The sequence below is a fragment of the Urocampus carinirostris genome, chromosome 1 (genome assembly GCF_059441175.1).
Source record: "Urocampus carinirostris isolate Australia breed hairy pipefish chromosome 1, RoL_Ucar_1.0, whole genome shotgun sequence".
Lineage (NCBI taxonomy): Eukaryota > Metazoa > Chordata > Actinopteri > Syngnathiformes > Syngnathidae > Urocampus > Urocampus carinirostris.
Window position 1 is genome coordinate 29075922 of NC_142349.1, and position 25759 is coordinate 29101680.

A 25759-nucleotide genomic window follows, 5' to 3' on the forward strand; every position below is an offset into this window, starting at 1 on the left:
CTGTTTTGTGTCATGCAACCAAAAAGGAGTGTTACATACTAGAGAAAGATAAAAAACTACAGGGAGACTCAAGCGGAACTAAGCCCACCTTTTTTTCTTCTGATTTTATTTTGCCAAGTCTTCGGCAGAGAAAGCAGGAAAGCCAAAAGGAAGACAGAAGGAAAGAATGAAGGAAATATACATGAAAAGAATCAAGAAAAAACAGGAAGAAACAGAAAAGGAAAGAAATAAAAAAGAGAAGAAAGGGAAAAAAAGGGGAGAAGAAAGGAAGAGAAGAAAAAGAGGGAGGCAAAAAAGAAAAAAGCAACTCGCAAAAAAAACCCGATACAAAGCTAGAAAAAGGAAAACAGGCAGGTTTTTGGAGGTACCCTTTGCAGCAAGATGGCTGGCCATTTTGTCAGCTCCCTACAGGTGAGCCTCACGTTATTTTAAATATAGACAATTTTTTTCGACCCAGGAATTTGAAAAATGCACTCTTACATGATAGGTCATGTATTTCTGCATTTTACTCAAATACAGTACATTGTTCGCTTTTTAAACAAATTACATTCTTACTACCACTAGGGGGCACTAAATAACCCATACTGTCCCTTGAACATTCAGATATTTTACAATGTGCTGGGACAAAAGGAGATGATGACCTGAACCCTTCTGATAATCCCTTTAAGCTTTAAGATAGTTGCGTATATAGACATGGATAAGAAGACAAAATGATTCCTATCACTGCAAAGGGAACAAAAGAAGAGAAGATGAGGAAGAAGAACCTACACATCCAAGTCCTTCTTTAACTCGAAGTTCCAGTCCCAGGCTGAGTAGGTGTTCTTGTCGTCGTCAGTGAGGTGGGACTTGATTTGGTAGAGGCCGCGTGAAACCAAGCCCTGGGGCGTCTCGTCGGCGGGGAACACAAACTCGTGTTCGTCCTCGCGAGGACAATAACTGCCCATCATGTAAGAAACTTTGTCCACTGGAGGCACAAAACAAGTTGACAGTTACAATCAGAAATGATTTATATATCAAGGTGGCCGTAGCTCAGGAGGTAGAGCGATCATTTTAGGATTAAGGGATCCCAGTTCGAATCCCGGCTTGTCCGTGTTACATGCCGAAGTAAGACACTGAAACCCCAATACCCACAATAAGCAGGTTAGCGCCTTACATGGCTGCACAGATCACGGCCGCTATTGGGAAATGTGAAGCACAATGTAAAGCGCTTTGGGAAGTCATTGACTTGAAAAGCGCTATGTAAATGCAGATCATTTCATTTCATCAATCCAGCCACAATAATATTCAATAAAAATTGTGCCCCTGCTCTGCAATGTGGCTTTTATGGGACTTAAGCAGAAAAATCTTATTTTATTCATCTCAGGCGACTTTGATTTATGCTGAAAACTAAACCAAAAAATTGAATGTCCTGCTTTGTTCATGTCCCACTTATGGCATGATCAGATTCCCGTGTTTCGATTAGATTACTGGGAGCAAATAAGACATAATAATGTTCAATGAGCTTTACGGAATTTGAAACTTTGTTACTCTCTGCCACCATCTCTTGGCTTAAAGTCAGAATTGCTGCCATTGTCAGGTTGTTCATGATGCGTGTGCAAGTACATGCGTTTCTTAGACACGGTACAAATTCTTCTTTTCTCGTTTTTGTTGGACTTTGGGTTTGGTTTGAACTCTACTTGAAGCTGGCCATTTCTTATTTTCACCATTTTCATGTTACACTGACCAAAAAAAAACCTGCGGACGGAGGATGACACCTACCACCGCCCCAGCAACCCGCCCCTAAATCCTCCTACCTAATGTGTTCCGGCCTGAACACCTCAGATAAAAGTAAGATAAAAGGTGTTAGACATAATGGAAAATAAAGCATCGGGGCTTTTTGAACTGAGTTGGGAATTGTTAACTCATACTTAATAGAGAAAATATTTTACTTTCAATTTTTTATATCTGGGGTGCGTCGTTTGAGGTGTCAATAAACAGTTGAAAGTAGAATATTTTTTCCATTAAGTATGTGTTTGACAATGCCCAACTGAGTTCAAAGAGCCATTACAAATGCTTTCCCACCACACTTAATCTACTTTTATCAGAGCTGTTCCAGCCACAGAACACATTAGGATGATGATTTTAGGTGATGCTGGAAAGAGACTTTATGCTTGTCACTGCAGTTTTTTTTTTGTTAGTGTAACATGAAAATGGTGAAAGAAAGAAAAGGCCTGTTACAAATACAATCCAAACGCCGACTCAAACTTCCCCAAGAAAAATAAAACGAAAAAAAAGAGTTAATTCAGTCGCATCTAAGAAATGCACACACTTGCACGCACCACAAAAAGAGCTTTACAGAGGATACAATCATTACTCAAGCCAGACGATGGCATCAGTGAGTAGAAACATTTCCAAATCTTATTTGACACACCCCATCTTTAAGTTTCATTCCATGTCTTTAAAACCATGAACTTACGTTTTAGTCCTTTTCTCAAACTCACATGATGGTACTTCAACCCAGAAACGATTTCTTTGTTCACCTGCAAACACATTCAATTTTTCAGAGAGGTAATGATGATGGCGGGGATAGGTTGTTGTGTGTTTTTGTATGTGATATATGGGCTCTGAAATGGCTGAACCGCTTTTGGGGAAAATTTACACACTTGTACTCTGAGCCTCCACGAGGTTCTTTAGTTAGGTTTCGTGTCAAGGCACCCCAAATAATTACGAACAAAATCGATAAACATCTGCTTTCATGTGGTCTGCTTTCATGGGGTCTCTAACGCTCTCTGGCAGCCAAAATGGATACTGCAGCCTCTGACCACCGACCATATTCTTAAATTTGTATATTTTTTTAATCCTGATGCTACACGATTATTTTCAAACACTGGGATAAACAGTGGAGTTTAGTTGCAAAGTTGCAGTAAAGGGAGTCATCCACGCAATACACGTGAGTGCATCCAATACTTCTATTTTAAGTAAAGTAAAATTGAGATAGTTGTTTCCTCAAATCTTCTCTGGTTGATAAATTGTAGTCAGCAAATACAGCTACAGTATGTGGTTTTCTCTGGGAATAGTGCCTGGCTCTGGTGACATCCAGTGGATATTTGAAACTGCAGGTCATCATTTTTCTCTTGTGCTTTTCTCAGTATTGTCTCGCGGGCTTAATTGAATTCGTTGACGGCCTTGATTTGACCCACAGGCCAGATGTTTAACACCTGTTCTGAACCTTTAAGAATATCAAATGAGCTATAATTTGTGTTCTCGTCATTGAAAAACTTTAAAATGTTATCTGTTTGGCTTTTATTTCTGTGTTTGTGTGTGTGTGTGTGTGTGTGTGTGTGTGTGTGTGTGTGTGTGTGTGTCTTGCATGTGTTCAACAAAATGGGGTCAATTCAAACTTCGGTTTCTGCGAAAATCTGTAATAAAGGTGAGACCATAATTGCTTTACCTGAGATAACAATTTATACAGAAAATGCAAAACTGCTGAGAGAACCAACAAGTGTCGTGACAATTGTGATTCTCGTTGGTCGTCCAAGACATTAAGATCACTTTAAGCTTTGAATTTTAAGCTACTTAAGGCTGCAATGGCCACTTTCCTTTTACCTTAAAGTGGAGTTTGAGCCTGTATTTGACTCCTTCCTTTAAGGTGACGGTCTTCTCCTTTGGGCTTGTAACATCTGTAAAAACACATGACCTCAGCTGTGAAAATGTAGACGTTGTTGTGACGTGATGTGTGACTGAATAGAGGTGACCACATGCTGATGACTCACTGTGTGATCATATCAACATGGTTGCTGCTGCAAAATGAAGTGCCCTATATCTTCTCATATGGACTCAAATAATTATTGATGAAAAGAGCAACCAAACAAGGTGAAAACACACTAGTTTCATCCAGTTAGAGATCTAATTAAAACCCACATTTCTTGTAAATGATGTGCCCTGTGACCCCAGCGAGGATAAGAGGTTTGGAAGATGAATGAACTTCCATGAGATGTAAGAATCATCGAGGTATTGTTAGGGTCTAATAAGCCTCCTTCCAACAGAGGGCCCCAACCGGTTTGGCAACTGGCCACAGGTTTGTCCAATCTCCACAAATCTGTGCCTAATAATCCTAGCTATATATATATATATGACCGTCTGGACATCCATACTTGTTTGGTAATTGTCATTTTCATGTCATTTGTCATTACTTCTGCCATTGTCAATGTAGTTTTCATGTAATTTTTGTATCCAACTTAATTTCAGGTAAGTTTGGTTTCATATTTTTCTGTGTACAAGCAAAGTGGAAAGAGGGGGGTCTGAGATAAAACATCGAAAATCCAAGAGTAAAAAAAACAAATGGCCCCCCAAAAAATGACCTGCCGAGTGAGTGTCTCAGGCAGCAGAACCCCAATGAGAGTGTAGTGCTGGAGCAGCAGATATCCTGTAAGGAAAATCCCTTACATGGAACGTGCCATCATCAGAAAGAAAAACATGAAGAACTGGAGAAGTACCAAGGGTGGAAGAGCAGCTCGAACAGATGTGGAAGGTCAAGGCAATCGTAGTCCCCGTGGTAGTGGGGACACTCGGGGCATTAACCCACAAACCAGGAACAACGTCTAAAGCCTCAGTCCAGAAGAGCGCAGTCCAACAAACAGCTAAGATTCTGTGCGGATCCCTCAAGCTCCCAGGCCTCTAATCGAGGAACTGAGTCTGAGGACTCCCAGGGACAGACAGATAAAGAGGTAGACAAAGAGAGAGGAAGACAGAGAGATATACTGGGAGAGACAGAAAAAGAGAGAGATTGAGAGAGAGAGAACGAGAGAGATGTACTGATGAATTAAAATTATTGTGTTGCACTTAGGGGCCATTCAGTCTCTGTCAGGCGAAATTTGTTATTAACTACAATTGGCTGATCTTTTTTCTTTTTCAAAAAGAAGTTAATTTGGCTTCACTCTGAGCACGAATGGCTACACACAGAGGAAGAAGAAGTTTTAAAAGCAATCAGAAATGGATTCACTCCATAATCCTTTTATATGTCAATTTAAATCAGAGTATTGGTCCTGAGTGCTTCCTAATGGACAGTGAAGCAGGAAGTACGATAGCAAAATGAGGCTAATATAAACAGTGGGGACGTGCTGATAACAAGCACACACATTTACAATACATGGATAATAAACATAGCATTTCAGGTTAGAGGTCCCTTATTAAAAATAGATATCCCTGTGTCACATTCGGGCATTGAAGTAACATCATTATTCTAGTAACATTTAAACCCCCAATTACTCTCAATCCAAATACTTGTATGAGGAAATGTATTGTTGAATTTTTACTATCCCTCTGCTCTTCCCCTCAATTCCCTCAATCTTCATACATCTTGTTTAGTCCTATGAGGCCCAGAGGAGGGAGAAGCCATTGAGAAAATAGGTCAGACTGTCTGGATGGTCTCCCCAGACATCTTGTGCATAGCATGCATGTACACATTCATGTATGTGCACCTCAGGTACGTTTGAATACACCCTGCTCCCTCTGAAGCTTACATCTGAATCACTGCATTGAAAAGGGGTTTGCTTGTACGTAAGCTTGCACTGTTATACAATTTTCTTCATAATGTGTTTAAGTTATTTGTTTGTAAATAAGGAAATACAACGGGGTTTCAAAACAATACTAGAAGAGAAGAATTAAGAGGTTTTTCTGTTGACCACAACGTCACTCAACTTCTTGTGCCTTAACTCTGAAAATACCTAAATATTAATCATTGGTCCATCTAAATGCCGTGACTTGTTTTTAAAAAAAACCTCTGAACATTGAAAAGTAAAAAATGTAGGTGTCACATTTGACACCAATCTGTCCTTCCAAGCACACGTTAAGAATATTACTCGAACAGGTTTTTTCCATCTTCGCAACATTGCTAAAATTCACCCTATGCTGTCCCAGTCCGATGCGGAAATTATGATTCATTAGTTTGTTACCTCCCGTCTCAATTACTGTAATACACTACTCTCCGGTCTCCCGAAGTCCAAAATCAAGAACCTGCAGCTGGTACAAAATGCTGCATCAAGGCTTTTTACTAAGACAAGAAAGTCTGATCACATTACCCTGATTTTAGCTAACCTGCATTGGCTCCCTGTTAGCTTAAGATGTGATGGTAGTTTACAAAATCATGCATGGAATTGCTCCCTCATATCTTTCGGATTTAATTTCCCCCTATCTTCCAGTCCGGAGCCCTTGCTCTGAAAATGCTGGTCTACGAGTGAACCCAAGAGCCAAGAAGAGAACCGCAGGTTCGAGAGCATTCTCCATTCGGGCCCCGGTGCTGTGGAATGCTCTGCCCCTGGAAGGGGGATTCTTCTTTTCTTAATTTTCCTCATGTTGAGGTTTTTGAGTTTTTCCTTGCCCTCGTGTTGGTTTTAGATCAGGGGTTTGTGTAATAATAGTCTGTGGTTTGCAATCACATGTAAAGCCCTTTGAAAATCCTTGTGATTTAGGGCTCTACAAATAAACATGACTTGACTTGGTCATTTTTAACCTGATACACCAGGCGAGGGCAAACTTTTGGAGTCGCATGGTGAATAGGGATAGAAAAAATTGGCCAGGGGCCCGAGCGTGGAGACCTATACATTTTTTCTCATTTAAATTTATGAATAAATATACATGCAGACATTTACATGTTATATTTCTATTTGTCTTTTAATAGATTTGTTTCACACTAGTTTTGAACCGCTCAGAATAAATCAAAACATTAAGTCTCTGTTTTAAGCACTTAACTTGATATTTTGGGGTATTTCTGCAGAATTTTTGTAGTATTTCTGTAGTGTTACTGTCGTGAAATCTTTGTAGTATTTTTGTAGTGTCTGTGATTAACCTATGTGGTAATACTGTAATTGTATTATGTAGTATTTTTGTAGTACTGTTACGGTCTTTTTATTCATGTTATACATTATTTCGAAACAAAATATTTTTTCTTCAATAATTTAGGTTTTAGTATCCGTATTGTCACATGCCGCTGCCCATCAATGCCAAGGTCAAGCTCATCTCTGAAGAGAGGGATGAAAATTTACATTTAAATACAACGGTGACCAGATTATGAAGGTGCTGTATCTGAGTCTTATCAGGAGGGTAAATCCCTGCCTAATAAAACCAACCTGGAGAGGGAAAGGCGCCGCCAGGCTATACCTGTCCAAGACACACCACAGGAAGAGGTTCTCCGACCCAGGTGGTTATGGTATCCTTGATCCGTGTGACGACTGCACTATTTTGGTAATATTTTTGTAGTAGAAATTTTGTCTTATATCATTACTGTACTAGAATTTTAATGCATTTTGGTACTAGTATTTTTTTCTTTTCAGAATAAAAGCAAAATAAAGTATTAAGTCCTTTTTTTAAGCACTGAACTTTATTTTTAATGTCTTGTTTGTAATTTGTGTTCTATTTTTGTAGTACTTCTGACACACAAAGGGACAATTTGGACAATTACTTTATTTACTATCATATGTATTGTCATTATAGTTTCACAATTTTCGTTCGGTTGGTAGGATTAAAAAGCCTGACATGACATATGTGGCCCATGGGTCTTGGTTTTCCCACCTCTGTGGTAGACAATGAGATAATTTGCATAGGAGCCTGTGAACACGTTTTGGGCTCCATTGTACTCAATTATTCCTTCACTTAGCACTTTTAATTTGCGTCATATTCTTATGAATTCCACTATAAAGTAGGGAAGGCCTTTATTCCCCAAATGTGAAGTAACTGTCACATAAAGAATTTTAAACCTTAAATTAATTCAACTTTTTTCGGACCACACAACTCTAAACTGTCTATGTTTTTTAGGTTGGCAAAAGATAGTCTGGTCTCATTGTTTTCATCTAATTATCTTCCGTAGAGAAGGAATATACCGTGACAGCATCTTGAGATACAAGTTTAATTTGTCATCAAAACTGTTGTATCTGAAAAAATGTTTTCAGATTTGAATGAATAAAGAGAAATACGACCCAGGTTCCTCCCCTCCCAAATAAAATCCGGAAAGAGGTTCGAATAAAAGAATATTTGTTAATACTGTAAATTTTAGTGTGAGTGGTCGGTGAGGTTATATGCGGACCATATGACATCATTTTTTGAAAAAATTTAACTACAAATGCTTAGCAGTTGTTTTAAATACAGTATTTCTGTCTCTTTGATTCTTTTTTAATGTGAAGATCCATTAAAAAAAGAAGTATCAATAAATAGAGGAATGTTTCAATAGCTGCCAAACTGATTCTTGTTGTTAGTCAAATCCACTGGCACTGCAAAACATTCAAGCTTGCTTAAAAACAAAAACATAAACAAAAAAAAAACCTGATTATTAAATATTACAGTAGCCGGCACGGGGACTGGGTGTTTAGAGTGCAGCGCAGGGTTCGATACGAGCTATTGCAGCCTACCCTTGCGGAGTTTGCATGTTTTCCCTGGGCCCGTGTGGGTTTTTAGAAATGTATATGAAACTCGTAGCCTTTTGCGCTAATCAGGTTACTTCCAGATGCCCAGCTCTCTGCCCTCCAATTCATTTATACTTGTATACTGTAATGACAGTAAGGTATATTCAATTTTCATTCATTCATTCATTCATTATTTAAATCAATATCGTTTTTTTAATGAAGATTTGTTTCCCACTGGGAGGTGCTAAAAACTGCACGTCTCTCTAAATTAATACAATGATAAATATGTACTAAATAATAAGATAATAAAAATGGACAACTCAGAACACTCATAAATTCCTCCTCATAAGCAAAAAAACGACTTTGTTGCGAACATGCAAATTTATTTAACAGCAACCATGTTTCTGTCATTAAAAAAAAAACGTCTCAATATCATTTCCTTCCATAAAGGTAGTACCACAGGTCCCAGATTGTCCAATTCAGCAAGAATTACGTGATAAGATGCCCATTATGTTGAGTCAATTTGCATGACAGGAAATTGTCCCTTCTGCTTTGCAAATACAGTACAACACATAGGTAATGTGTGAGTGAATAAATTCAATTACAAGCAAATCCATACACTTATACAGTACATGAATACATGCATGAATGCAGGCCAACGTGCACGCACACATACACCTCTCACTACATCTCCAGGAAAAAATGTCAATAATGCCCACTAAGCAAACATTTAGCTCTCTCGCACGCTTCAGCTTCCTCTCTTTTCGGACACACCCAATGCAGACATTATGCTCTAGAACAGGGGTGAGCAAACCTAGTTCTCCAGGGCTGCATGTCTTGCGTGTTTTGGGAGTTTCTCTGCTCCAATGCTGGTTCCAATAACAGGGAACTGTATCAATCTTCTGCACAACTTGTACATGCATGAAAAGAAATTGCTCATCCTTGCTCTAGAACAGGGGTCAGGAACCTTTTTGACCCAAAGAGCAATAAAAGCAAAATTCTTGCAAAAAAAAAAGAGAGAGTCACACCTAAAATTTTAAGACAAAATTCAAGAAGACCACCAAACACGCTCTCCCGACAAAAGTGAATTGTTCAGCGCATTTTATTTCATTGTGTGAGATTTGATAATTTGATCAAATCTGTAAAATAATAATAATGCAAGAGCCTGTGTCCCATATCAATAATATGCCACTTAAAATTTGTCTCCCTCACTCATTTTCTTAAGAGTGTTAAAGTGCATTTTACCCGTCATTTTTGTCCTTAATAATGGTTTCAAAACAAGGTGCCAGCAAGGACCTTTTGTAAACGTGTCACAAAATACTGCCCACAAGGAGAATATCGTCGTACTTACCTTCGGCGCAGTCGGCCCTGATCGAGAGAACAGAGGGAGTGCCATGCGATGTAAGTAGAGATCTGCCCACCTCTACCGCTTTCCCTATCAAATTGTGGTTTGCTAGGGTTTTAACCCGTTTACATTTCGTTTGTGGGTTTTCATCTCAACAGTGAACATAAGAAGTTTAAGGAGCTTCCGTTTAAAGCGTTTTTAGCGACCTACTACCAAAACGAGTACAAGTTAGTGTGACAACCTGACTGTAAACTGTAGTTGAAAAATACCCTATATTTAAAAGACTGAACCAATAACACCACAGAGTTGCCTTGGCATTGTATTATGTGCCATATATAATGTCCATTTTGCTGACTTTGAACCATCACAGAGAAATATGCAAAGTCAAACTTTATCTCCGAGCCATATGTAATCATCAAAGGAGCTAAATATGGGTCGCGAACCATAGGTTCCAGAGCACTGCTCTAAAATGATGCAAAACTGGAGCAGATGCCTTGCTCCAGACCAGCCACAAATATAAAAGAAACACATGGTAATGGCAGCGTGTGTGCGCGTGTGTATACCTGTGAGGTTGATGGTGATTGGTCCACAGGGCTCATCAACTAGCAGGGTCAGTTTGGTCACTTGGACATTTGGGCCTGAGAAATCTGCAGGATATCATATTCATTACACCAAAATTGTCTTTATATTTTGGGATTGCAATTGACAACATGACTCCGCTCCAAATACTGTGCAGTGTACAGAATCTCGTGTCATGTTCCAGCCTACTGTTTGCTGCGTTCTGGTATCTGTTGTGGGCCTGACTCTGTGATATGATATGCTGCTACGCAAGCAGATTTGTGCGGGTCTGTCTGTGTAATCACAACTTCATGACTTCAACTATATCTATGCTAAGGAGCAGTTGCATTGATTGAATTACAGCTGCAACAACAGAGCCACTGGCATAAATCATGCTTGATCATTTAATAACATATGCATACACTGCACCCGTGTACACACACACACACACACACACACACACACACACACACACACACACACACACACACACACACACACACACACACACGTCTACCTGTCATCATTGGTCGGGTCCCCAGTAGAGTGTGCTTGTATTTCACCAGACTCTCATCCTCTTTATCAAGTTCCTGAATCTCCTCCAGTGTTTTTCTTGCAGGGGGATTGTAGTTGAGGTTCCTGTCGTCTTCCTCCTCCTCCAATGGCAATTCTCTCTTGTCCATCAGGAATCCTTTCACAAATATTCCTGATGTTATGCATAATATAATCAAATGTTCACTCATTACCAGAGTTGATAATTTTATCAGCAGTCATAGGCACGGCCCCACCTCATATTTTCTCCCTGCACACTTTTGTGACAATGTTGTCATCCACTATCCTTTGGTTGGTCTTATAATTGTATTGTCATGCCCCAGACTATTTTTTTGCTGTATCACCATTCAAAACTTTTGAGTTATTCATTGTACCCACAAGAAATTCTCATTTTTAACTTTTAAGATCCCGGTCTTTATCATACAGTGGAACGGTCACCAAACCTTTACTCTACCTCTATACTACTGATACTGTGAGTGTAAAGGGCTTTCAGTTTAATATGTATTTAGTAAATAACAACTGTTATTATGCAATTACTACGATATTATTATGTTATTATAAGGTTGTTTTTATTAGGAGTGGGGATGGAATAGGCCCAGCCAGCCACAGCAGTATCCTCCTTGAAAAAATAATACCGGGTGATTACATATACTGTATAACTAATAAGCTAATTCTAAAAATGCATGTTTAGAGTTCTTATGAGAATGTTTATTTATTTTGCTACTTAGGAATCAGGTACAACCTTTTTTTTGATCAAAGTTTTTTTACATATCTTTTTACAATTTTAAATTTCCAGGTGCTTATCTAGTTTACTACGCTAGTTTATAGCAAGTTAGATAATACGCATTTTCAGTGAAAACTAAAAATATTATAAAAAAGTCAAGCAATGTTAATTTTGTTTTGAAAATGTTGACTGTTCCAAATATACAAGTTTGTACAAAAAAGATATTAATGATCACTACTTTGTTGTGTGTTGTTATTTGTTTTAAGTGATAACATTGTCCAAGAACATCTTTCAACCTAGATATAATGCTCTTCAATTCTACTGGGAAAATAAAATCCTAATCTGAATACATTTTTAAGTATGATTTCCGACGTATGCCAGTTCTGTAATTGCTAAGCAATAAGATAGTTAGAATATTCATGGATTATGTTTTCAACCAAACGAGGTAAAAGAAAAAACCTTTGTTTTAAATCTACCGCAACAATAAATGTACAAAAACTCCACACGGCACATAAAGAGCACATGGAATTTTCTCTAAACACCTAGCCTGCACACCTTTGTTTGTACCTTTTATATTTGGGCCGTTATCATAAGTTGCCCCCTACAGTCGTCAAAGGCAATGTTCACTTCTTAAAGCCTGTGGAGAATAAGCTCAGACAAGCCCAGACTCAAGGGCTGCAAGAAACCCTAAAAAAGGTCCCTATTTGCCAAGATTATAGTGCAGACCACAACAGACTTTTTGTAACGTATATTTGATAGTGGGTGGGAGGGTGTTGGGTGGATTTCGCAGACTTCGCATGCTTTTTGGCATCTCACAACACACTGTTGTTGGAATAGGCGTAACCTTTAATGTCCATATTGAACTCCTACTACAGGCACCTCAGTTACGCCTATTGGTTCCTACCAATATTCCCACATCTCCAACTTTAAGTGAGTTACCCACATTTCTTTTAACAACACAATTAATAAAAACAATCATAAAAAGATTCCAGAGATTTTGAGTTGTTGCTTTACTTGACCAAAATGGTGATGCTTTTCAAATCAATTTATTAGTTTACACATCACACACAGCTGATGATATTCTGAGCACACTGGAGCTAAGTGATGAAGACAGACAAAACTACAAGCCAGAAAAATAAGCCTTCTATAAATACTTAATTTGGAAGCTCAATGTGATTTATCAACGGTGAAGGTTTGACAAAAAGAGCCATGGGCCACGCGAATCGGCCAAATAAATTATTCCTGCAGTTTACAAACTGGCACAACACTCTAACTATGGGACAATTCAAAAATCAGAGACAGGTTGGGGGTTAGCATCATACACCAGACCAGGGACTGTCGGAAAGCCTGCAGATGGACAGTGACTTGGCACTTTCCAAAACAATCCTGAAAACAAGACAGCATGTAGAAATAAGGAAAGAATAACAGTCTGCATGGCACAACTAATGAAGCTAATGTGGACATGATGAAATGCAAGAAAAGGTTACAGAAACACACATTAAAGGTTCCCAAATCAAGGGATCAAGGAACAATGAAAGTGCACAAAGACCACAAAGAGCCTGTGGACATTGTGGCAAAGCGCCGTCCTATATCCTGACTGATTGTGCTGCAAGAAAGCAGAATGCCGAAAGTGACACAAAAATGGTCACTTTGCACCCCTCTGCAAAACGAAGCTGAGCAGTGCACAAGAGATCCAAGAAAATGAGGTAAATACTGTTTGAATGGGAAGTCTGCCAGCGAGTGGCCAATCACAAACATGGCGAAAGACGCTGATACTGCACGACCAACAAATCACCTTTAAATTGGACACAGAAATGGATGTGACTCCCATATCAGCTGAAGTTTTCTCAAAGAAGCAGCACGTTCTACTCACCACTGCAACAAAAAGACTGCTGGGACCAGGCAGCAACGTTCTACCGTTGCAAACAACTGAACAGCCAGTATTTGTTGTCTGAAGGTTAGCCAACCTACTACTTGGTCTGCAAGTTAAAGAAGCGCTACAGCTGGCCTACACAGTTGACACCATTAGAAACATGTACCACAAGGACACCTGAAGGGCATGTACTAAATTCAACTGTCAAAGGATCCCAAACACTATGCATTATCGCTGATGCAGAGGTTCCCATTCCCTCATTTGGAAAAGTCAAGGAGGGGCTCCTGTGAATGGTGACCCTGGGAGTGATAACCTCTATTGATGAGGCAAGAGTGTGGTGCGCAGGGATTGTTGTGGTCCCAAAGCCCAACAGAACAATGAGAATCTGCATCGAACCGACCCATCACTTTGACTATTTCTGTCGCTAAAGACTCATCCTTCCTCCAGTCGACAAAACTCTCGCCAAGTTGTCAGGAGCGACGGTGTTAACAAAACTCAACGCCACAGTTTCTGGCAGGTTCCCTACACCCACAATCACTCCTCCTGACAACATTCAGCACCTACCTGCGTTAAAGGGAGGCTGACTCAGATCAGGGTTGCAGAAGACACAGATGGTGTCCTCAACAGACTGAAGAACCTGGTGCAAACTGGATGACCTGACCTATAGATGCAGCAGGGACAGGTGCTGTGCCCAGGACAGAGTGTCTAGGTGAAGAATACAGCACAACCTTGAGTCATCACTGGCCCAGCCAAGGCACCAAGCTCCGACAACATTGAGATGCCCTCAGGAAGTCTTAAAAGAAACAGATTCCATATCAAGGTAATTCCAGAGACTTCTACTTTGACTCGATTAGGGCACATGATTCGAAGACCAGTGAGAATACATTAATAACTTGTCTTATATAAAAAGCAGTTACTGATGTTACTTATGTTGTTAAAAGGAAGGTGGGTAACTAACTTAAAGGAGGAAATGTGGGAATATTGGTAGGAACCATTTGGCAGAACTAAGGTGCCTGTGTTAGGAGTTGACTAAGGACATTGAAGGTAAAACCCATTTATTTCACTTAAAGTGATTTCGGATCATTCACTGTCCAGGTGTTTCACTACTCATCCATGAGCGTCATATAACACTTTGGGGTTGGCAGAAACACTATTACTATGCCATGCTCAGTTTTTACTCATTTATCTCTAATAGAGTACACACACACATATACATACAGAAAAAGAAGCACGGAACTTTTTTGACAATGATGCATTCTATTTAACACCTATATCATTCTACTTATCACTTGACAGATGGAGCTGTATCATTATTGCATTAAATTCAGTGCTGCTAAAATGATGACAAATATCTATTGATGATCACAAAGTCTTGGTATTAGGTGGTAAAATAGTTGTTCAACATAACCACTTCATAACATACAGTCATGTCTCACTGTAATACTCAGAGCCTCCACAGACTCCGCCGCTTTGCAGCAATTGACAGTAACCGAGCGAAAGAGGAGCGGGGTGGGGGGTTGGTTGAAGAGCGGTGCTATGGATTTAAGGGACACAAGCATTTCAAGACAGTATTCTGACTCTGCATTGTTTACATTTTTGTTTTGTTTTACTTAAAAAAATATCGCGGTTTGCATCATATTTAAGCGTATCGTTTATTAAGGAAAATAGTTTTTAAAATACTATAATTTTGGGGGGTGAAAATAGGCTGGTTACGCCCATGTACTCAACGATTTCTTTAATTGTCTTGTGTGTTTTGCTGCTTATTAGGTGTGTTACTTTTTCACTTGAATATTTCAATCACGGCATGGCTGTGTCTTAATACCACAAGCAGAGCTGGCAAAACATTAACACCATATTGTCTTGTGTAATAATTTGGCCAAAATGATTTCGGCAATAAAAAGTGTCAAAAAAATAACATGTTTCCTACAGTGCGCACAATAAACCTGCTGTTTATTTTGAAATCTCAGCAGTGGCAAGCTATGGATTTCATACCCAAGCATTAAGCTACAGTCTGAATTAGTGGTGTGTCGTACGCAAACGAGCACCAGCTTTATGAGCTGTGAGTCTTTTTTTGTGATGACTTGCGTGGAGACGTGATTTTGGCCGACACCGGCCCCCGCCACGTGCCCGGTTCTCTGGGTTTGACGCTGCCGGACGCGCCGCCGCCTGCAACACCACCCGGGGTCCGTTTGGCAGGCCAGCAATGCAGTCTCGAGAGCTGGGGTGCAACATGACAGACCCTACACTGTGTGTATGTAAAGCCTGTCTTTTGTAACTAAATCTAGGTTACACAAGACTGTATGAACAGAGAGAAAGAATGCCAATGACAAAAAAAAATCAGCGAGAGAGAGAGAACTTAGTGAAATCTGATTGGCTAAATCAACATCTTCCTCGAAGTCTGATGTTACAGGACACAGCTTTTAGGATTAATGCTGAAGGATTTTATACATTTGACTATAAAGGATTTTGTACGATCAAATACAAATTACATTTAATGTAAAGGATATTCACTGGCTGGGCTGTGGGGCAAGGTCAGTGCAACCTAGTGGAGAATGATGTTTACAGGAACAGCGGGAACGGGATGTGAGGCTGATAAGATAGTCAGCACATCCGACGACGCAGAAAGGCCTTGATGACGGAGGACGGCGGGCAATGTTTTGAGAAACGCTCTGCTGTTTTGAGTTTTCCAGACATCGAGCCGAGGTGGTGGAGCCCACGTGGGGCTTCCCTGGCACGCCCATGGGAGGAGCCGGGACACCATCTTGCGGAAAGACGTGGACCGAGAGGAGAAGCTAGAGAACTGGAGAACTGGAGAGAGAAGGCTTCCCAGAGACTCCAACGACATTAATTCGACTAATTCGGCCATTTACGATGGAGTTCACTTAGTTCAATTAATAATGAAATTAAATCTGCCCGTGTGTGAAAATGTCGACTTTTCTTGTTCAACTTTTCCATCAAGAAACGAGCGCGCATTGTTGGGTGAATGTAGGTTGTGTTTGGTTACTGGAGTCAGATAACTAATTCGAACAATTTGGTAAACGGTACATTTTAATATTTAATTCCCAACAATTTCTAAAATTTGATTGGTTAGAGCTTAAATATCCATAATATAATATCTGGTAGCTGTGCAACAAGGGGGAAAGCAATGAAAGTAAGGTGACTGAAAATTTGGAATTATTCGATAGTAGTAAGTAAGTATTCATGGACAGAACATAATTAACATCACATGATTCAGATAATTTTTATCCCAGCAGAGAAGGCCTCACATGTCCTATCTGCCCACCACTTTGTCTCAATAGTAATAAGATTACCATTGCATTCTAGCTCAGTATGTAGATTGAGTTAGATGACAGAAGGTACATGAAAGCACAACATCACTGCAAAAATAATTCTTATTTCCAATTTTGTTAATTTATTAGGCTATTGCAAACATAATTCTGCATTGCTTGCTTATACAGCTTATACAGCACCACACCCATTCTCAGCCAAACACGCTTGCCTTTGTCCATCACCATGGCAACACTTTCGACTCCCTGTAAGGTGACATCATCCCTTTTGCTTTCCTTCTCTTTGGATGAGACTGGGGATCACGCTCGTGGACAATAATTTTCATAGAAATCTCGCCAGGTGGCCGTTATCTTTATCTACACCATGTGCCGTGAACTGGGTCACCTGGGAGGGGGGTGGGGTCGATCACCTGTCAGTTAAACGGATGAAGCATAAAGAACATAAATGATTGACATATGGTATCTGGGACGTGACTAAATTCCTGATGTAGTCTAAAACGCTCCACCCTGATTTACATTGCATGGGGGGCACAAAGCGATTATCACATAAGGTTGTACGTTTTCTATTTTTTATATTAACTGTCAATCATTTTCGGAAGGATTTATTTTTTTTGTCTGCAATCTAATAGACTGGTAAAACACATTTTAAGGTACTATTGGTATAAATTCCTAAAACCCTACGTTAAGAAATGCAATAAATGTATTTCTGATCATTCTGAATGGATGCAGCATTACCTCATACATTATTCCTCTGCCATCGTTTGCATATGAAACTTTTTTTACCAACCCCACCAGGTTTGAGTGATGTTCTCCCCTTTGCTTCTTTGCTTTTCAAATGCCTGCCACACTGACAACCTTATTTCTCAAGTATTTTTAAAGAGGGCTTTTACAAAAATCATATCTGGTGTGGTCCGACAAGGATTTTTTGAAATTTGTTTTCAAATTTACTCTTGAACACTTATCATTAAATCTAAAGGGAAATCATTCAAAAGTTTATAGTTGAGTAGACACTCAAAATAAGGAAAGAACAAGAGATGACTGTGCAAAACAAACCCTCAAAAAGCTAATTCCAATTCTAAAAGCCCTTTCTCACCATGAAACCTCCTAGGTTACAAAAAGCAGATCTTGCCTAAAGGAAGTGAAAATCAACGAACAGCAACATTATTGGTGATAAAGATACAAACAGTGCATAATAGTCAAAAGAACAAACAACAGTGAAGTATAATAGTCAAATTAACAAACTGCCATATTATGCAATCTCCTTTGCATTTATCCAACATTAATAATAGAAACAAGTAAAATTAACGTATTAATTAATTATTGGATATACAGTTTGGTGGTCAATGTGTCATGGTCTGGTAGGCCTCCTTCCACCAGAGGGCGCCAACCGGGTTTGGAACTGGGCCGAAGAGTGTCCACAATTTGTTAGTTGTTTACGCATAATTTTTGGGGGTTGACACTTTGTTCCCTGCATCTCTATTTCCAGTTTGGTGTTTGTTTTTCCTTTGAATCATGTCAAGTTTTGTTTTGTTAGGAGATTTTGTTGTTTTGTGAACCCTTGTTTGTTTGTCACTTTGTATTTCCTTTTGTTGTTAAATACCATTCCTATTTTTGAGCACTCCTGCCACAGTTCCGTCTTCCGCATTCTTGGGTCCACCCACAAATACAAATACAATGGCCAGTCACAGGGCACATAGGGACAGACAACTCACTTTCTCAATCACACCTAGGGACAACTTGGGCTGGACAATTAACCTGACATGCATGTTTTTGGAATGTGGGAGGAAACCGGAGTGCCCAGAGGAAACCCACACAAGCACGGGGAGAACATTCAAACTCCGCACAGGAGGATTCGATCCCATGACCTTAGAACTGTGCCGCGGACGTGCTAACCACTCAGCCGCCAAGCCGCCATAGCCACCTCCATTTTCATTAATTCAACTCGCATGAACTGAAACGAGAGCTCCAAAACGCATCGCTACTTTTCACCTACGCGTAGTTCTTGCAAAATCCATTCCTGCTTTGTTACATGACAAATTAGGGGAAGGATTGTCGCTGCCAGGTTTCGGAATTAAATCAACATTTTGTGTAAAATCAACACAGATTTTGGCAGCCAACAGATGGCTTCAGGCGGAGCAGACTGAGATGATGAGAAGACAGAACAAAGCAACAGTCTTGGCAAACATTAAAGGTATCCTTGTTCTTGGAAATAGACTAATATATTTAAATATCATGACAAATACTGGATGCATTCTTTTCTTGACAATGAAACATCAAACTCACCTCATTCGTCCAGATATCATTGTCTTATGTTTTCCAGCCTATTTTTTCCATTTAACGTTTTATTGCCAAGGTAAATCCCTCAACCATTGTATAATGTTTATTAAGTGAGCAAGACATTTTTTGATTAAATTTCAAACTAAATAAGTAAAGCTTTAAAATACAAAGATAGTGGAAACTGTCAAAATAGTGTCGATAAATCTTAGTGTGATGCAATTTAAGACATTTCATCCTCTTATTATACTTCAAGCATCTGACTTGACAAATTGCACTGATGTACAGAACAGTCTTTACCATGGTGAAAAGTATATTTATTTTGATTTGACCTTTATTGATAAGTCACTATTGATCATTGTTGGCACTTATTTGCACAAAGTCTCTTCAAAAAGAAGCATAAGAAAAACGTTAAAAAAACATTTTGAATCTTATTATTCCAAACAATTGTACAGCACGCCAATTGAAAAAATTCAATAGTAAATGTGTAACTGGAGTCGTCCAATTTCGTTGTCACAGAATATCCCATGTTGTAACAATGACAATAAAGGCATATTCTATTCTACTCTATTCTATTTTTTATTGCTGACAGTACTATTATCAGAGCTACCAAAAACTAATAATCTTCCTTAGTTTACTACGCCAGTTAATGACAATTAACAAAACATGTATTTCCTATGAAAACTATGAACAGTGGAAATACTCAAGCAGTGGTCATTTTTGTATGAAAAATGTTGGTTGTTACATTGACTATTACAAATATCATTGTCTCAATCGTGCACTCTGATTTCTTTTTCTATGTGTATCTGCTCTCTATCCCTCTCGATCTCTCTTCTCTCTTGCTTGACCTTACGTTATTTGGTCACTCACATCCTGGTACGATTTTACTTCTCACAGCTGATGTCACTTGTCTTAATTTACCCACCTTTTTTCCTTCTATAATAACTAGTACTCCGTTTCCTTTGGTTCCTTGCTAGTTTGTTGCCTTTCTCGTAATGTTTACAAGCACCCTTATCATGGCGCTTTTGTCTACCCAGTGTACCAAATCCTGACGTACCAGACTTTGAATAGTGTCTGATGAACTTTGGACTGTCGACTGCTTGGACTCATTGGATCTCTGAACCTTTTGCCTATTTGGTAACGCTTGTTTGCCTCTGCCTTTGGACACTCTTGCCTTGCAGCCTGTCTTTTTTTGTGACAATTTCTGCTTTAATAAAGGACAACCGTTTGTTTGTACCGATCTGTGCTTCTGCACCATTTCGAGAGACATTCTGACAATTCAACAATTATATTCATATCAAATTTGTACATTAAAGTTGTTTAAGGTGGAGTGCGTATTTTGAGGTGTCCTTAAAAAGTTGAAAACGGAATATTTTCTCTATTAAGAATGTGTTAACAATGTCTATCTAACTGAGCCCAAAGAGCTCTTATGCTATATTTTCCATTTCCCATACCTTCTTTTATTTTACTTTTATCAGACCTGTTCAGGGCGGAACAAACCCCCTAAAAAAAGAAAGAAGAAGAGTTTATTCTGCGTGTCTAAAACACAAAACATGTGTTACTCTTGCTTAAAGTCATGATTGCAGGCTTGAATTGTCAAACTACGCACCACACCTTGAATGATCAATACTTTTGTTGTTTGCTGATATTCTACTAACTGATAACACTTTCTAAGAACCACTTTCAAATTAAAAACAATACTCTTAAATGCTACTTTGTATTATGACCAAACAACGAACTATTACCCAAATTATCTACAGTTATAGTCAGCAATAGACACAACTAGTGGAATGGCTCAAGGGGAAAAAAGGGAAAACTGGACAATTTGAATGTATTAATGGAAACAAATATTAAAATTGATAATTTTCACATGCGTTATTTTGAATTAAAGGTGGTGTCCTCAACTCGAACTTGCTACTCTTTACTGTAGCTCCTGGCCTAAAGTCAGTCATCTCATTCCTCAAGTACTAGTAGTCTTTTTTTGAGGGTTTGGGTTGGTGTGCGGAATGTATTTGAAAAAGGGCTTTTCATACCTATACCATTTTTAGGCTACACTAACAAAAAACCCTTCCTGGTTCCTAATGTGTTTCCCGGAACAGCAATACCAAAAGTAAAACCAGATAGGCGGTGGGGAAAAAAAAAAAGACAAAGCCTCCTTGATCTCAGTTGGGCATTGTTAAAACACGCTCAATAGAGAAAATATTCTACTAACAAATTTTTAAAGACACCTCAAACAACGCACCGTACGTACCCTTACGAATTTTCAACATGAATTGGTTCTGAATGTAGAGATGGATTTGGGCCGCTGTTTGTAATATTTGTAAAATCCTAATTTTTTTGGATACCATTTAACAACGCAGAAATTTAAGTCTGAAATGTACCCGATTGATGAATATCATAACATAAAAATATCGCTGGTAAACAGTCTGTGACACAATAAGAATCAGAAAGGCAATTATACGAGTGCAAAATTGCATTCTGGAGGGCCAGGCGGGCTTCGCTGCAACGTGAAAACAAGACCCCCATCGATTCGTTGAATGCCAGCTTGTAGATTCCCCGTCAGCAGCACTCAGTGACACACAACTTGCTGGCATGGCATGATTGGCGTACCCTCCTTCAGCCTGTTTATTATACGGACCTCAAACACACGCAGGCAGTTCAATAGCCTTTTATTATTACGGCGCACTTGTCAATACTGTTTACGAGCTCGGAGGAAATGCAGCTACTTCTCACTTGCTATTTAAATTAGTTTTTAGCAGCAATACGTAAGACTTTCCTGAGACAGAGCTAGTGCCTTGGGAACCGAGTTGTTACAATTTAAATTAGTCCTCAATGAGTCCCTTCGGTTATCAGAACTGAATGTGAATAATAATTCAAAAAGACAAATGCAAATAGGCATAAGCTTTCACACATAAAAACGGGCAAATAGTGTCAAGCATTGTAAAGAGTGAACGTGTGCATTCACGTGAACGAGAAATAAAGATGATTTTACTCTTTAATCCAACCGTGGGTGATAGTAAGGCAAGAAAGATAAGGGAAAATATGGCCAAAAATGATTGAAGGTACAAAATAGAAGAGCAGGGTGGGCATGGTTATCATTGGAAAGGATTAGAGGGGAGGCTGTAAATGGAAGCAAGGATGGGCGGGACTCGACGTGAAGAAAGATGGAATGATTTGATCTTCAAAATCTTGGAAAAATACTCAAAACTACCGAAGGCTTTCTTTTTGCTGTGTCATGTGGGTTATAACCACATATTTAAACGATTTTCATTTCAGTCTCCAAAGTGCTGTCTTCAAAAGCATGCATGAGGTTTTTATCTCAAACTAATGGGTTTGGTGGCTCCACCTGGGCGGGCAGAGCCTATAGAGTGTTTTAATTCAAACATCAATGTGCAAAGAAGCCGATTATTACCATGGCCATAGGATGACCTGCTGCTGCTGCAAAAGCTTTGTGAGATATTTGGTATCGGAAAGTCGCTCTAAGAGAGGATGTTGGCTGCCTGTCCTTAAATCTAACATGTAATTGGTAATCAATAAGGTCCATTCAATCAAGTAGAATTGTTGTGTCTTTTGTAGTTTTTATGTTACTGGTGGCACATTGGTTAAGTGGTCAGTACGTTGCAATGTGCGTCTGACGGCAACCAAGGAAGATCATAGCAGAGAAGCAAGCTGGGCTGGATGGCACCATCAAAATTATATAAGACTAATCATCCTGACAACACATTACCGAAAACTCAAAGGTCCTGTTAACCGGACGCTCAGATTTATAGTTGAAAAAGAACTGAAAAGTCCTGGCCATATGTCCCAGAGTCACACCAAAACATAGAGGCTCAATCATGTAGTGTTGTGCTAGATTTTTTTCAACTTAACTCTGCTGGTTAGGGATCTGTGAACCGTGATATTAATATGACTACCTCCCTTTACTTCACAATCACACGGCAGAATTTTTAAACATTTTGATGAGCATGTCAGTCATACGTGCCATTAGCCACACATCAGTGACTGATACCTGTATCAATAGCCGCCACAAGTACCGATACCTCAAAATATAGCTCATTACCGATGCTTGCTCAGCCCAAGTTTGAATCTCGTTAAAATATTCTGGAATCTACTTCAGAGAATGAGCTCAAAAATTGTGCTGAGCAAAACTTTTGATCAGTTTTTCTGAGCAATTACAATTTTAACCAGATGCTATAATAATTGACCACTAGATGTTATTGTAGTGCAACCAAATTTGAAGGCTACAAAGCACAAGAAAGAATACAAACTACGGCGACTCAAAGTGACCAAACCCCACCCTTTTTTCCTTATTTTTGCCAAAACTTTCACAAGGTTGTTCTTTATTGATGATACCTGCAACAACAAGATGCACAATTATGTGAGCTCCCTCATGGTGAGCTTTATGATATGTAAAATAAATACAAATTTCTTGACCTCCACGTAATTACAAATAAAAGGTCATATGGAAGTTTGTGTATGTAGGCTTATTTTTTTTTAAATCAATAGTTTTCCCCACTTGGAGATGCTAAATAATACGCTATGTCCTTTTAATATTAATGATTTATTTATGATGAATCTAACCCAACAACAATCTATTCAAATAGAAGCATCCTCTGCAAAACTGTGTATTATTTAGCGCCTAATAGCAGTAACAAAATCTTCATCTGATAAAAAAGAAACATTATTCATTTGAATTATAACCAAAATTACATGAACTATCATCTAAGTACGTCAAGAAATATGTATTTATTTTACATAACATGAGCCTCACCTAATTGGAGCTGACAAATTGTCCGCCATCTTGCGTTGACTGGTACCCCATAAACCTTGTGAAATGCTGGACAATAAATGGGAAGAAAAATGGAGCGGTTTGGCTACTTTGAGTCTCTGTTTGTATTCTTTTTTGTTTTTTTAGCACCCACCTTTGGTTGCACTACCCAATACAGCGACATCTTGTGGTCAGCTATTGTGCAATGACCCTTCAATTTGTTATGCTCATGAAAAAGTATACTGATATTATATGCTTAAATTGACTCACAAATGTCTTCATTCAGAGGATTCTAATTACTTACTCTCTTCTTTGTCTTTGTTCTGTCATAAATTTCAAAGTCCCCTACACACCTGAGCATAGGGGGACCCCAGAACGTTCCACCACCTGTCAACCTTCTGCACTACTGCAGAAAAACAATCAAACACAAAAACACACACAGGAGCTTCAAGAAGTTGGTGACATCATTTGCTCGGCAGCTAGCCGTGACATCACATTTGCACGTTCTCAAAATAAATCATTTGCATGGCAGATAATTTCCCTTTAGAAGCAAGAAAGAATCTCCATTTAAGATAGAATCCAACGTTTGAAATAAAGAAACATGAAAGTGAACCATCATGATGCAGGGAGACAAACACACTCAGCACCCCCACAACCACATGTGATCAATAGCTATTGATTTGCTATCTTTGGCTTGTCTTGGCAACGTTTCATGTCGGACATAAAAATGTCCACACCCGCCACGATTGAGACATATGGCACATGTGCGCACACATACACACAAACTCACTGCATATATGCACTCTCGTGAAGCACTGCAAATTAAACATGATCATGAAGTTGGCTGAAAACCAGACCTTTCGACTGGGGAGCGTATCAAATGAATGGGGGGCATAATTATTATCACCCCCCCCAAAAAAACAGAGATCCAGGGGGGGGGGGGCAAGTCCATAGTGGGGGGGGGCACACCCCTCATGCACCGCCCATAGCTACGGGTGTGCCTAAAACTAATACAGAATCAATGAAGTTAGTGTATGTAAGTTAAGATCCCTCTTCCACAACACACACACACAGACACTGGCATAAGCTCACCTCTGAAGCACATGGTTAGCCACAGCAGTTCCAGCACCTGACCTCCAAACTCACACGCGTCCACTCCCAACATGCTGCGCTTAACGTGGGTAGGGAAGAACCGGAGAAGCAGGGGACCTCCACAGGTAGCAAAAAACAAAAACAAAAAAAGTGGAGTATCCGCTAAAGAGTTAAAAAGAAGAGAACGGGGTCAGGCTTGCATTTTCTGACCCAAATTCCAATACTGCAAAAGGAAGCTTTCTGGGAAGAAAGATGCCAGAGAGGTGGCAGTGTGGAGGTTATCCTTGGGTGTGGATGTGAGGAGGATGTGTCGAGGAGAGAGCGAGAGAGGGAGAGAGAGGGGAGGAAGGGAGGAGGGTGAGGCAGCTTTCCACACTTCTTCCTTTTTCATGTGAAGAGACAAAAAGAGAAACGCAGCCCGAATCAAAAGTGAAGGATGCTCTAAGTGTGTATGCAGCAGTGTGTGCGGGAGATACTCAGACGTTGGGCATCGATTCGTAGCTGTGTAGACACCGTCCCCTCCCCACCTTCCCCATCGTACCTCTGTCATGAGCCCAGAGACTGCAATGAGCTCATCCCTTAACCCCCCCACCCCCTTTCCCTCCCCTCATCTCTTTACACCTTGTTCCCACTCAGTCAAACACCCGCACACTGTATGACTTCCCTCTCCATATTTTATCATCACATCAGGTGTCCTCTCCCTTCGTCCGGTCGTTGCTCACCCCTTCATCATTGTCTCTTTTCATCCCACCTCTTCTTTATCATCCCGGTGGATGACCACACCCTGGATCACCCACAACTTCACTCCAACCCCCTGTTTCCATCCTCCTCCCCAAAATGCAGGGGGTTACATCTGCCACTGACCACCAAACGTCTCGTTAAGCGGCAACTCGTTGTGGAGGTTTGCTTTG

General features: G+C 39.6%; 1 protein-coding gene across 1 annotated transcript; it reads right to left on the reverse strand.

Moving 5' to 3' along the window:
* On the reverse strand, window positions 1-25347 carry LOC148374215 (rho GDP-dissociation inhibitor 2-like). The gene is made up of 6 exons (XM_088333743.1): window positions 24849-25347; window positions 10796-10969; window positions 10284-10367; window positions 3586-3659; window positions 2456-2519; window positions 1-964 (listed from the first exon to the last, which is right to left on the reverse strand). The coding sequence occupies exons 1-6, from the start codon at window positions 24919-24921 to the stop codon at window positions 765-767; spliced, it is 669 nt and encodes a 222-aa protein (XP_088189869.1). The 5' UTR covers window positions 24922-25347; the 3' UTR covers window positions 1-764.
* Between the last annotated feature and the right edge of the window lie 412 nt (window positions 25348-25759).

Coding starts and splice junctions, on each gene's coding strand:
- LOC148374215 (XM_088333743.1), bottom strand. CDS start 24,921: ATGTTGGGAGTGGACGCGTGTGAGTTTGGAGGTCAGGTGCTGGAACTG. Junction 10,368..10,795: donor GACCCGACCAATGATGACAG/GTAGACGTGTGT, acceptor GATATCCTGCAG/ATTTCTCAGGCCCAAATGTC. Junction 965..2,455: donor TTTGAGAAAAGGACTAAAAC/GTAAGTTCATGG, acceptor TTGTGCCTCCAG/TGGACAAAGTTTCTTACATG.